The sequence below is a fragment of the Polypterus senegalus genome, chromosome 17, assembly GCF_016835505.1.
Source record: "Polypterus senegalus isolate Bchr_013 chromosome 17, ASM1683550v1, whole genome shotgun sequence".
NCBI lineage: Eukaryota > Metazoa > Chordata > Cladistia > Polypteriformes > Polypteridae > Polypterus > Polypterus senegalus.
Genome location: NC_053170.1, coordinates 78,677,641 through 78,691,012, shown reverse-complemented (window position 1 = coordinate 78,691,012; position 13,372 = coordinate 78,677,641). Strand labels below are relative to the sequence as shown.

Below are 13,372 nucleotides of genomic sequence, written 5' to 3'. Positions count from 1 at the left end.
GACTAGAAAGCAATAGGAACAGTGGCCTTATTTAAGGTGTGTGCTACAGATCGGCCAATGCAGACAGTAACTTAAATATGCATGTTTTTAATAAAATTAAAAAAGCAAGATTTTATGGATATATTATAGTAATGGGGGATTTTAATTATCCAAATAATAACTGGACTAACCCTGGAAATAGCAGAGCAAAAGAATCAGTGACACGGGTATGTTAAAGCACCAACATGGCGGGGAAGCCTGTCTAGATTTACTTTCTATAGATGGTCAATTGTAAGGGTTGTCTGTTATGCAAACACTCAAGCACCCCTGGCCTTAGAAGTTAGACCTTGGTGTCAATTGATTATGCTGCAATGCAACCCATGATTTCTAGGTGGACGGCGCATGTGTCACAAGGCACCGGCAGAAGCAGATGCCTTGTTAGTAGTTTGGGACTGATCAGGGCCAAGGCTAGGAATGGCTGACCAAAGAAAAAGAAAGATGGCAGATGTAAACAAGGAAAAATTAATGTTTACTTACAGTTCAAATGGAAAAAAAAGTGACAGTTCCAAGGCAAAAAGACAAAAATCAAAAATAAACTAGAAAAACAATAGAGGCTCTTATTCTTTTAATAGCTAATAGCCCTGGGGAAATACAACAACCTCAAACACTAAAAAAAAAAAAATAATATGGCTTTGTGACATCCACCACACTAAAACAAGGACTCCAAGCACATTGTAAAATCACGGTAAAAGCCATGCACTGCAACACCCAGCCTTCCTACAGTTACGGACGAAGTGGAAGCACAGGATAGCACAAGAGTCGCGTCTCACATCCACATATAGTGTTTTACAAGAAACAGAAAAGAATGCCCCAGAACTAATTAAATCCATCAGTAAAGTTCAAGTGGAGTAAAGCCGACATCTGGCGAGAAGATATAACTAACACAGCAAAGTAAATAGCCCAGAACAGTGCAAAGTCGATAGCCCATTGGGTGATAAAGCTTAAAGCTGACGGTCTTCTGGAGATTCAGCTGAATGAAGAAAGCATCGAAGCTACTGCAGAAAGGGATAAAGATGAAGTTGGCGCTGAACATAAGTTGCAGCTGTTTTCTACCTGTCAAGGGCATGTTTATATGTTGTGTGTCCTGCAGCATGTACAGTTCATGTTTTCCGGCCAATAATACCAACAGCTTCACCAGATAAAAATTCATAGCTAATTTTGAGTTGATTGGGATATTTTGAAAATTGGAAGATTGCATTAGGCAAAATGAAAATTGGATCAACTCAGTTTGTTCAGACAATTTGACTCTTTTTGATTTGGCTTCAGTCTCTCCAGATCCCAATGTCGTCGGTATGCAGCCAAAATCAGCAGCACCAATTAAACATCAGGATAAATGGGTAACAATGAGAAAGGGATCTAAGAAGTCAAAATATAATCCCTCTGCACCCAGGTCACTAATTTGGACCCAGAACAGATTGATGCACAGCACTCTGCACTGTGCCTGTGGATCCAGAGAACAATAAAGTGATCATAACTGGTAATTCCATAGTGCGGAATATTAGAATTCCAAACTATGTTAAACCAGCAGTTAAAGTTAATGCCTCCCAGGGGCAAAGATATCTGACACAGAGTCTACATTGGATTTTCTGGCCGACAATGAAGTATCTACCTTATTACAGCATGCTGGCACTAATAATATGTACTTACAGTAACTGACACTGTTCCCTTAGCTAAAGTGTCACCAATTGAATACACATTCCTTCGCAAATCTAGACATATTAGTCGAGGAGGTGGTCTTGCAATAATTCATTGTGACAAAATGCAAATTGCTTCTAAATATTCAGACAAATTTATATCCTTTAAGACACTCATTTTAAATTTTAAAACATATTCCAGCACAATTGTAGTGCTAGTCTACAGACCACCAGGGCCATATTCTTTGTTCATGACTGAATCTGGCAACATTTTACTTGATTTGGCTATAGCTTATGATTATGTAGTGTTAATGGAGATTTTAATGTGCACATTTATTTCGAAACTAGCACTTATAGTAAATGTTTTACTTATTTGTTAAATTAAGTAGGATTTTGTCAGATAGTCAAAAGGTCCAACATAATCATAACCATATTTTTGATTTAATTATAACTGAAGAGTTGAAATTCTAAATTTAAATATTATTCCATTAAATTGTTCCTGACAACTACTTAATTTTTGATTTGTTTCTGCCCTTACAAATACATCCACAGATTAAAACAAAGACAGTACAACGTCTATATTGCAACTCTGCTTCAAAATGTATTGATACTTTGAGTAAATCAGGTGTAACCATGTAAAACAATTTAGATCAGCTAACATCAAATTATAATATGATCTTGAGAGATGCTTTGGACTCAGTGGCTCAGCCTAGATGGAGAACAACAAAGCTGAAGGTCTTTTGAATTGCATGGACAGAGAGTGTTAAATATACATATAAAAAAAGCTCACATTAAAGCCTGTTCAGACTACTATTCTAAAATAATAGATAACAATAATAATCCTTGCGTACTGTTTAGAACAGTGGCTATTTAACAAATGGGAAAAAGTGAAATTTTAATGGAACACATTTTTTTTCATGCAAAGAGCTTCACAATTACTGCAACACTGATCATTTTACACACTGCTAATGGAACAATATGTGCAAAGTGCAACTGACGCCATGGACGAAACTCAGTAAAATCACTGAGCCAACTGCGCTTGAACTGGCTGCACGCAAGCACACAGAGGTAAGCGTTGATGCTTGTAGGCTAGTCTTAATGCAGCGGTTCAATCCCAGGGTGAGGCTGCAATGCTGCAGGGTGTCACGCTTGGGTCACAGAATTGCACAGAAACACAGGAGATTGTAGAGACAGGAACTTTATTCAAACACTTCAAACAAACATGTCTCTTTCAGAAGTAAAAGGAGCCCAGTATGCAGTTAGTTATCGATTAAACAATTGACAAATATCATAGGGGAGCACAACCCCCAACAGAAGCAGAGAATGTCTGGGGGAGAAGAGAGAAACAAAGCAATCAGCCAAAAAGGGCAGGTACTTTTCAGGTTTTTAAGTAAGTGTAGTGTCATGTGAGAAGCCGAAATCAAGAACACAGTGATTTATTTATTTTTATGGTAGAGATTCCAGGGACACACCCAGCCTTAACCTAACCAGCGCGCACTCACAGAGACAAAAACAAAGCAAACCGTTAATCAAACAGCAAATAAAGAATGTAATGAAAACAAATAAAATAAGAAAGCAATGATACCACCCCTGTTCCCCTTACGGCAATTACACATTAAATACAACAAAGCACAAACAAAACACACACAGTAAATCATGAAAAAGTTCATGGAAAACAGCAACGGATGAAATGTAATGATGAAAATAGGTAGTCCAGAGATCCGCACGTTGAATGTGAATGTACTGATAGTCCTACCGGTAGTTCCTGAAATGGTGAAGACAGGTGGACGGGTTCAGGAGTGCTCCTTTCTTTGCAGGATGGCCATGAATCCACTTCTTACAATCCTCATGTACACAGGCAGACGGCAGACAATCCAGGCGCACGAAATGATCCAGGACAAAATGAATAAGTACAGGTAACCCAACAGAATGCAGACAGACAGGAACTTGAAACACAAATTACAAAAACTTTTTTTTTTTTGCTTTTGGTCACCGGCCCCCTTTTTAAAAGCCGCGCTGACATCCTTTGACCTCAACAGGCCCAGCACCCTCAGCAGTAAGACCAATCAGAGCCACTGCAGGGACTGCTGGGAGTTGCAGTTTCAAATTCTATTGGCTACTTTCACCATCCCAAGTTGCGGTTTTCTCTACAGCTGCTTCCTCTTCTCTCTACACTACAGTATTGCCACAAAAAAAGCCATAAAAATTGTGGACGATATTTGCGCTTTCCGCTAACAATTATTAGTTAGGTTCTAAAGAAAAATCTGTGAATGACTGAGGCCGCGAACTCTGAACCACGACTTCGCAGGGGGTCTACTGTATATAGAAATGTGCTGACAGTACTCGTTCATTATACATAGAAGTGAGATATGGTGTCCCGCAGGGATCAACTGGGACCTTTATGGTTTTCACTTTACATGCTTCCACTGGGATCTATTATTAGAAAGCATAATGTTAATTTTGACTCGTATTCAGATAACACCCAGTTATACCTTTCTTTTAGGTTGAATGACGTCTCACCGCTGTTGACCTTAATTGAAAGTGTCAGTGCCTGACATTTTGCATATTATTGCTGAATTGGACTCTGATTTTGATGCAAGTGATGTTGAAATCAAAAATGAAAGTGCATCATCAGCATCAGTTTATTGGGCTCCATCTGGTCATAGTGCTGAACATATTTGTCTATTTGTTGCGCCTACTGCGACGTTCACCTGGGTGCACTACCCAGACATAGAACTGTGGGAGGCAAGCAAACTACCAGACTTCACCAAATGATGTGGCGTGCTACTGGACACTTTGAAGTGTTCATGTCATTGGTTATCCAATCTGTTTTTTCCAGAAATGTGGCAATGAATGTCATTGAATGCTTCGAACATTACCTTTTAGGATTATGCCATAGAATATTTATGTGAATTAGAAACCATAGCGGCTCATGAAACATAAATGACGGTGACATCATAAATCAATATTTTATATTGATTTATGTGTGAAACCATTGCTTTGTGGGCATTTCAGAAAACTAATTTTTGGAAAAAATGTTCAGCCTTGTGCCAAAACGAAAAAAGAAAAAAATTAGCCATCAAAGTGTTAAATGGCCAAGATCCTGCTTAATTATCTGAACTTTTAATTCATTACAAACCACAGCACACATTAAGATATCAAGATGCCAGTCTGGTTATGATTCCAAGGATTAATAAAATAACAGTGGGGGTCGAGCTTGCAATTACAGGGCCCTGAAGCTGTGGAATAGTCCGTCTGCTACTATAAGAGGTGCCCCTTCTGTCTCAGCATTTAAGCTCTGACAGAAGACACTACTTCAGTTTAGCAGTTTAGTAGAGCAGCTGATTAGCTGTACATACTGTTGTTAGTCATTAATACTAAAATACAAATAAGTTGATATTTATAAACTGTTACTAATCTTTGCCTACTCTGTTTCGCTTCTCAGTACTTACATGTAGCACTTGGTACCACTGCTCTATCGCCAAGTTGTTTGCATTCCTATGGAAAAGTCATCTCTGATAAAGGAGCTCTGGAATAAATCAGGTAGAAGGGTCCTTTCATCATTCTGGCCAGCCCGTCACTGACTCAGCTGTGGAATGGCCAGTAGGGAGGAGGTAGCTTGTTGGTTGAGGTCTTCGGGACTCTAAACATATCTGTATCATCATATGAGATAGTTCTGTATTTAGTGATTGATATAATCCATTCTAGCATTTTGCCTTGTATTTTGTACTATTACTGTTATACAACTCTACAGTACTATTGTATTGTATTCCTGAGGTAGGAATGATAGACTGGCCATCTAGCTCTGTGAAGAGGACTGTTGATGTTCTGCTTTGTGTATTGTGTTGTGTATTTTTGACACACACTGCATGCCAAACATACCTGGAAAGAGATCTCTCTCTGATCTGCTTTTCCCAAGATTTCTTCAATTTTTTTTCTCTAAAACAGTATTTTCTGTTTTTTTACTTGTCTTCTTAGGGAGTCAAGGTCAGGGGGCTGTCAAAAAACAGGGCCAGTTAAAGCCAACTGCGACACTCCTTGCATGATTTTGGGCTATGAAAGTAATAAATTGTTGTTGTTGTGTACACAGCTACCCCATCAACTGTGCCACTTAGATTCTATATTTACTGGTGTGCTCACAATTAAAACACCAGTAGTACCAACCAGGTTCTGTCACAACTGGCATGGATACTACTCAAGCATTAACTCTCTTCTTACAACTCTGATAATCAACAACAAAGACCATAAACAAAGGTCCTACTATGACTATTCTGGCCTTAAGAAAGTCCCATTGATTTTCCTCTTGACTTTAAGGCCACAACCATTTTACATACCGGGAAATAACTGATTGAGACACTCAGCACAATTACTTGTTCCATTGTGACCCGGTGATTGTGTAAAGACCTATCTCTTGATATTCAAGCACACCATGACCCATCAGCACCTGCTGCAGCAAGAGTGGGTGCATCTCTGGGCTCCTTTTTTAACAGTCAACTCCAAATGGGCATACTATGACAAGGAAGAGCATATGGCCGCTGATTAGGGTCTTTCTGTGCTTGTTTCAGTTCTGTTTTTTTGGACTTTGACATTAAAACAGAGTAGCCCAGTTGGTATCCCAACTATTTCTGTGGGCTCCTCTGCTCCTTTATCCTTTTAAAGCAGGCATAGAAACAATTCTGGGAAAAACACTTAACAAGAAACATCAGGAAACACACAGCAATGTACCTCAAGTTCAAGACTAACTACTCTCATGACCACAGCTACCAGTGAAGCATATTCCACACAGCAAAGACATGCATGTCGACTGTGGGACACAGAATGCAGGTGCGAAAAAACACTGACAGCTACATGCTTTATCTTACACTCCTTTCACTAGAATAAGTCATGCACACAGCTTCACCACAAAAGACAACAGTATATGTGACCCTGCCTCTCCCACGATGACACAGCAAAACATTAACAAATTGAAAGCTCAGCCAAAACTTATTAAGGAAGTGCAAGAATAAATGATTTATAACACATGCACAGTATCACCAGTTCCATATGTTTTACCTGAATGAGCACACATAATGTGAACATACACAAACACACCTATTACACATGCACACACAGTAGGGCCACCAATCCACCTGATCTTCAAGCCTTTGGACTGTAGGAGGAAACCTTAGCACCAGAAGGAAACCAAAATGGACACGGAGAAAACATGCCAACTCCATGCAGAGAGCACCTGGAGCTTGAACCTGAAACAACTATTATCACCCAAAACCGAAACAGATTCCTGAGATATATCACAGACTGTGGATGATAAACCTTGCTGAATAATTAAATGAAAAGTCAAGTTTGAAATGTATGACTATACTAATATCATGTTGAATGTACAGTATATAGCTTGTTTCACCCTTTTGATATTTTCTGGTGTTTCTGCAATTAACAGATGTCAAGAAAACATGTCTATCATGCTACCAGTAGACTGATAATTATCGAACTGCTTTAAAATAGAGTGACAAGAAGGAATTCCAAGTACAAGGGCATGGTAAATTTAATACAAAGTCTTCGTTATACCTAAGTTACAGATTTAGACTCAAGTTATCTTTGATCCCTGAAATTTCATTTAGCATAAAACATTGCCACTTACGACTCATCCTTCACAAAACCCCAAAACTGTCACATCCTTGAAACGCATCTGCTACTTTCATTTCAACATTTCAAACTTGTGCTGCATTTCCTTCACCTCATTAGCTCATCTTTCTGTCTTGCCCTCTTCTCTCCCCCTTTCTTATACATACCTTTGCTTTCAGCCTTCTTAACTCGATTTTTTCACTGGTTGTAAGATGGAAGGTGGGAACGATTATTATATTTTAGTGCCACAGAAGCAAATCCTCTCCATGATGTGTCAACTGCATTGTTTCAAATACTGCTCTGCTGCAAACCGTATGATAGATAGTGGGCTGCTTATCACTCAATACAAAATTTGCACTTGGACAAACTTGGTTAATTTTACCACATGATTATGTGGTGATCATTCACAGACATGTCTGCAACCCACAGTTTAAGAAACATTACTCTAAATGAAAGTAGCTTGATGTGAACACATGCACTTTAGCACTCCTGTGGAACTTTACTGAATCGATTTGCTTGTGTTTCGACTGCCAAGATTCATTGAAAACCATGATTCAAAAATAATGAACCATTAATGTGACTGTAAAATGTAACACATGACCATGTAGATATGTACTGAAGTAGAAAGTCGAGATACTTGCTGTAAGATCTAGTGGAGTAAAAGTCAAGTGTCCACAGCTAAATCTACTTAAAAATAGTAAAGTAACTGAAGTATCTTCCACAAATGCATTTTAATCAGCTATGCATAACAAAAATTAAGCAGAAACTAATATTTTAATGTAGTTTTAAACTTATAGCTCTACTCACTATTAGTGTATATGTATTTAGGTAACAAGCCACAAGCTGACTGATCACAAAACAATCAATACTAGGAGTCCGCACAAATTCCTAGTTTTTTTTTTTTTTTTAGTAGCTTCCACAAACAAAATGGCAGCACTTTATGCAACTCTCCTTTGTTTTGTGTTGTGAGTATATATCTGCCTCCCCACCTACCTGGCCCCGAGTCTGCACTTTCTCAATGGCCACCAACTTTGCCATGTCTTAGTTTGTTGTCTTTATGTGGAGTGAAGTTTCCAACTACATCTTATTTACTCATTTATCTAATTTTCTTTTATCTTTTTGGCAATCAGTATGTTTGCCAGAGAAAGTGATTTGAAAATATTGTCAACAGTGGCATTTCTACCTTTGCCTGTGAAAGGCACAACAAGTTGCTACACCACAGTCTCAGTCTTTGCTCCAGTTAAAACAGCATTTATCACATACAATATTTATTATTTGCAAAAACAAGCATTCAAAATGTTATACCAAAATTATTGTGTTAGTCTGAAATGTACTGAGTGCAAAGGGCATCAGCATTTCATCTGAATGGTTAGCCTGACTTATAAAACATAATGCAGTACTGTTAAAAATGTGTGTATAGTGCCTGATATAGCAAAAAATAGTAAGCAGATATCCCACTACATCTCTCTGACATCAAACCATAGAAATTTCATAATTTTGTGGTAGTAGCTCTGCAGCACTACCTATAATACTTTGAACACTAGCTCTGTACAGCCATATGATATCAGTTCATATTTGGTGAATTCCCACACTGCATCGGCCCTCACAGGTTCTTGTATATGTGTCTTCATCTTTGTGTGGGATGTGGGAAACATTCTGACTCCATGCTCTTTGCTGCTGGCTGTGCAATTATTACTCAACTTCTGGGGTGGGTGGGGATTGATGAGGTGCTGCAACAAACAAGACTTTCATTTTATGCTGTATATATGACATAACAAAAAATCTGAATTGTATTTATTAGACTTTTACATTTTTTGTCAAATCAAAATAGTTGACTTCTGAAAGAACCAATCCAATTAACCACCTGCACGTGGTTATTAAGTTCCGAATACCAAACAACATTTAGCATTGCGTGCTTTGTGTCCAGTGTGTCCGCACTTGATTAGAAATAGAGTAAGGAAATGAAAAGAGAGAATGAAGTGCCTAAGACAAATCACCTATTGTCTTTACAGTGCATGTAGAGTTGAGAATGGAAGAAATAAACAAAATGACTAAGAACAGCGTGTGAATAAGTAAAAGTAATTAATAACTGTTACTGTTTCTTGTCCGTAGACACTTCAAGACAATAATATGGTGTGGCAATTTTGCCATTAGGAATCAATGCCAAAGGTTGTGATTTCTAGCCATTTTAAACTCTGATATTGTTCCGAGTCTTGCAGCAACCTTTGATGCTCTAAGTTGCTTGAAAAACTTCATGATGCCATTTCAGGACATTTTCTATCCAACTAAAAGAGCTGCAGTGTTGAAAAGTGTTCACATTTAATCTTTTTTCATCATTTGGTGAAATAATATGAATGATACGAGTTTACTTTTTTTCTGTGATTATTGGCTAGTTGTTTGCAGAACAGAGATAGAAATTCACAGTTGGGTTGCAACATTCAATAACGTCAATAAGAGAATCAGAAGGGTATTGTGGAGTTCAAAAGAGCAGTAAACATGGTCAAGTGCAGGCCAGAGGAGAGACAACCAACAAGTAACACCTGGGCACCAGTGTTCAATAGCATCCCCTGAAGCAGTAACAGGGGGTCTTTAGCATTAAAAAAATGTAAAGACAGAAACCTATTGGCATGGTAAATGGCACTTCTAGTGTTAAATTACAGTTGATAATGCAATATTACAATACCAGAGTCTGCTGAGTGGTAGAACATCACATCAATACCACATAGTAATTCTACATGAACGGTTGAAGAAATAAGAAATCACCTCAACTTGCAACCTACCTAAATGGTGACTTCATCTATTTTTACTTCTTGAAAGTAAAAGTGTTTAGGTCACACTCTTATAGACCACAGACGTAGAACCATGCGAAACACCATTGCACTTTGGGCACTTTATTGTGATCATTTTACCACATTAATAGCTTGCCACCACATTTTGCTTAATTAATTAAAATGTATTTCAGGTGGAACAGCAAGGCTCAGGGAACAAAGACATGCATATAGTACAATAAAATGCATTTAGTGGTTAATTGTTGATACAAGCTTCTCATTTTCTAGGCAAAGTACAAGAAAATGGATAATTAAAAAAAAAAAACTAGGTTAGACTATAAAAACATTAAATAGAAATCAAGGGTTATTACACTGAAGCAATGGATTTAGAATCTTGGTGATCATGGTACAAAAAAGGCAATTGTAAACTCTGTGCTGAATAAAGCAAACACATGCATTCTGGCACTAAAGGGAATGTCCTACCATGACAAACTACACCTCTTAATTCTTGAGCAGGGAAGATTGGTTGGCTTAATCCTTGCCTTCAAAAATCTCAAATGTGTTGATAAAACTGATTCAAAAGAAATATTTAAATTAATTACTGAACCACATACTACAAGGACACTTAGTGGGAATATACGGAAACCTACATTTCTAACTGAAGTCAGGAAAAACGTATTTAGAGTCATGGAAATCAGGGGACACACTACTAAGTAATGCAGTTGGAGCGGCAATATTTAAAAAAAAATGTGGATGACATATTGTGACAAATTAGCTATAAGACAAGCAAATGTGCCTGATGAGCTGAATTAACTTCTTTTGTCTGTAAAACATCTTATGGATTTTTGATTGGTCTGTTATTTGCCTTTTCTTTTACAGCTTCCTACACAGGTATTTATTTTAGTAATTTTGTTCTATGACAGTAGATTCTCTTTCATTTTATTTTGGTATCTGTAAAGGAAAAAGAGGATATTCAATAATCCTGAAAACTCTCTTGAAAATGTTCCACCCATGACAGGTTTGTACCAAATGCTATTGGATAGTTTTCATCCATCCATCCATGGATAGTTTTCAGTTCCTCATAATAAGCTACTCAGAACATAGACAGATTGATGCTATTAAATTTTAAAAATGAGTACTGCCTCATTTAAAAAAGGAAAAGAGCACTTTCATTTGTAGTATTATAATTATGGTGTGTGCCATTTGTGCACAGAAAACAATTAATTTTCTATAAATTTTTTGTTCACTTTTACCAAATAAGCATTTTTATGTCAAAGTATTAACAAAGGACATCATCTGACCTTTTGGAACAGAACCATCCCCATCTGAGAGGATTACCCAGGGTATGGCCTTATTGCCCTCTATGCGGTACACCACTCCTGTCCGGTCATCCACGCTGTACAACTTCCCATCAAATGCAACAAGCTCAGAGAGTTCCATGCCTCTGCCCTTCTCTGACAAGTGGCTCTCCAAAACAACATCCTCCTTGTCCCATTCCACATTTACTGTATCACCACTCTCTGACACAACCAGATGACCCCTCTTCAGATAGCTGAACCATGTGTGGTCCTTCTTGCTGAGTGAAGCAGTATCAAGGTCAGCAATAACAGCAATCCGATAGCGTATTCCATGTGGTGTGCGTTCAGGGGGGCTGAGAGGATAAGTTTCATTGTATAGTTCTTTTAAAGTTGTTCCAGCTTTAAATCTTCGGGTTCCCTTTATTAAATTCTTCGGATCACTGAAAGAAGAGCTATGAAAATACATCACCACTGCTAGTACTGCTATCAAAGCCACTAGCACCACAATTGCCTTCCATTTGAGGCGGAAACGTGGGTCCGTTGAATTAGTCATAGAGGCCAGAACTGGGAGCCTACTGACAGAGATGTGCAAGGGGGTCATGTGCTCATTCCACTTATGTGCATAGGAGGCACCAGGCTTCAGGGGAGGAATGTGCAAGGAAGAGCTGGGACCTAAATTGGAGAGAATGATAATTAAAAACATGCAAAAACACAAGCAAAACAGTATTTCCATCAAAACCTTCATTTCTGAGCATGTTAATTCCATATATTAATTTTACGTCAGACACTTAAAATACTTAATTAAAATACTTAAATGCCAAAGCAAAAAAAACACAGCATATTATGAATAAGCTAGAACAGGGGTGGGCAAAGTTGTTGCTGGTGGGCTGTTCCAACCCAATTGCTTAATAAGAAGTGCTTATTGCTCAAGTAACACTTCTGTTTCATTTTAGTTGTTTCGCTGGTTAAGATTTTGAACCTTATTTCTTATTTTAGTCTTAAACAGCTGTAGTCTTGGTTTTTAATGGCTCCTTATTAGCAATAAGATGCAAATGACAAAAGAAAGCAGCATTTCTACATTTAGCGTGTTTCTTTATGTATTTATCATGCACTGTTTGGTTTAATTAAATACTTGGAAGGAAAGTGAAGAGAAAAAAGTGAAGCACTGAGAATTACTTGTCTGTATAATACTTCAAATCATTTGGATGATATCCTTAAAAAGGAAAAACGCACTAACAAGCCATGAAATTAAACAATTGACAAGGATTTTAATTAAGCAACTGGGTTGGAATAAAAACCTGCAGCCACTGCGGCCCTTCAGGACTGACTTTGCCCACCCCGAGGTAGAATATCAGGTTGGGAATATAAGAAAGGACAAAAGAGTAACAATGTAAAACTTCTTTCTTTCTTCCTTCATTCCATGTTAACAGCCCATTTTTTTTCAAGGATTATTAATTCCTGAGAAGCTAACCAACCAACAATGGGCAGAAAGTAGGACCCAACAGTGGAAGAGCCAATTTATTCAAACACCCTCTCTCCTTCACTCACTCATAAAAGGCCAATTTAGTGTCACTAATCAGCAAAAGAATGCAGCCAAGAAGAATACGTGAAGTGGTACACCGGCTGTACCGCACTGTGTACTGTTTCAGAAATTTTCAATAATGTAGTTGTGCTAGTTCAAAAATCCACCAGATGGAGCAGCGAAAGGTTTAAATGGCATGCTACCAGCAAAAAATCTAGGAAGTACAGCAGCAAAAGGTTGAAACGGGATTATACCAGTAAAGACCTCGGTTTAATCCTGTGTGAAAACTCAGCAATAATCTTTTCTTATACTATGGAATTTAAGTTGAACACCATTTGGACTTTAGACTTCAAGTTAACATCCTCTCAGAGAACATTCAAAGTCAATTTCTTTTGTAGAAAATGCTAACAATGATAAAAATCGATTTTATTTAATTATGATTTCAAGCCAATCAAGGACACATTACAAGATCCATCAATTATCCAACCTGCT

The 13,372-nt window shown here is 37.8% G+C and overlaps 1 protein-coding gene across 3 annotated transcripts in view; it reads right to left on the bottom strand.

The window, feature by feature from the left end:
* cant1b (calcium activated nucleotidase 1b) overlaps positions 1-13,372 on the bottom strand; it is a 66,994-nt gene that overhangs the window by 15,418 nt on the left and 38,204 nt on the right. For all 3 annotated transcript variants that reach the window (XM_039740855.1, XM_039740856.1, XM_039740857.1), the window contains exon 2: positions 11,362-12,030. In XM_039740855.1, coding sequence (XP_039596789.1) covers positions 11,362-11,959 — 598 coding nt within the window. In that variant the 5' untranslated portion in view covers positions 11,960-12,030. The remainder of the gene's footprint in view (positions 1-11,361; positions 12,031-13,372) is intronic.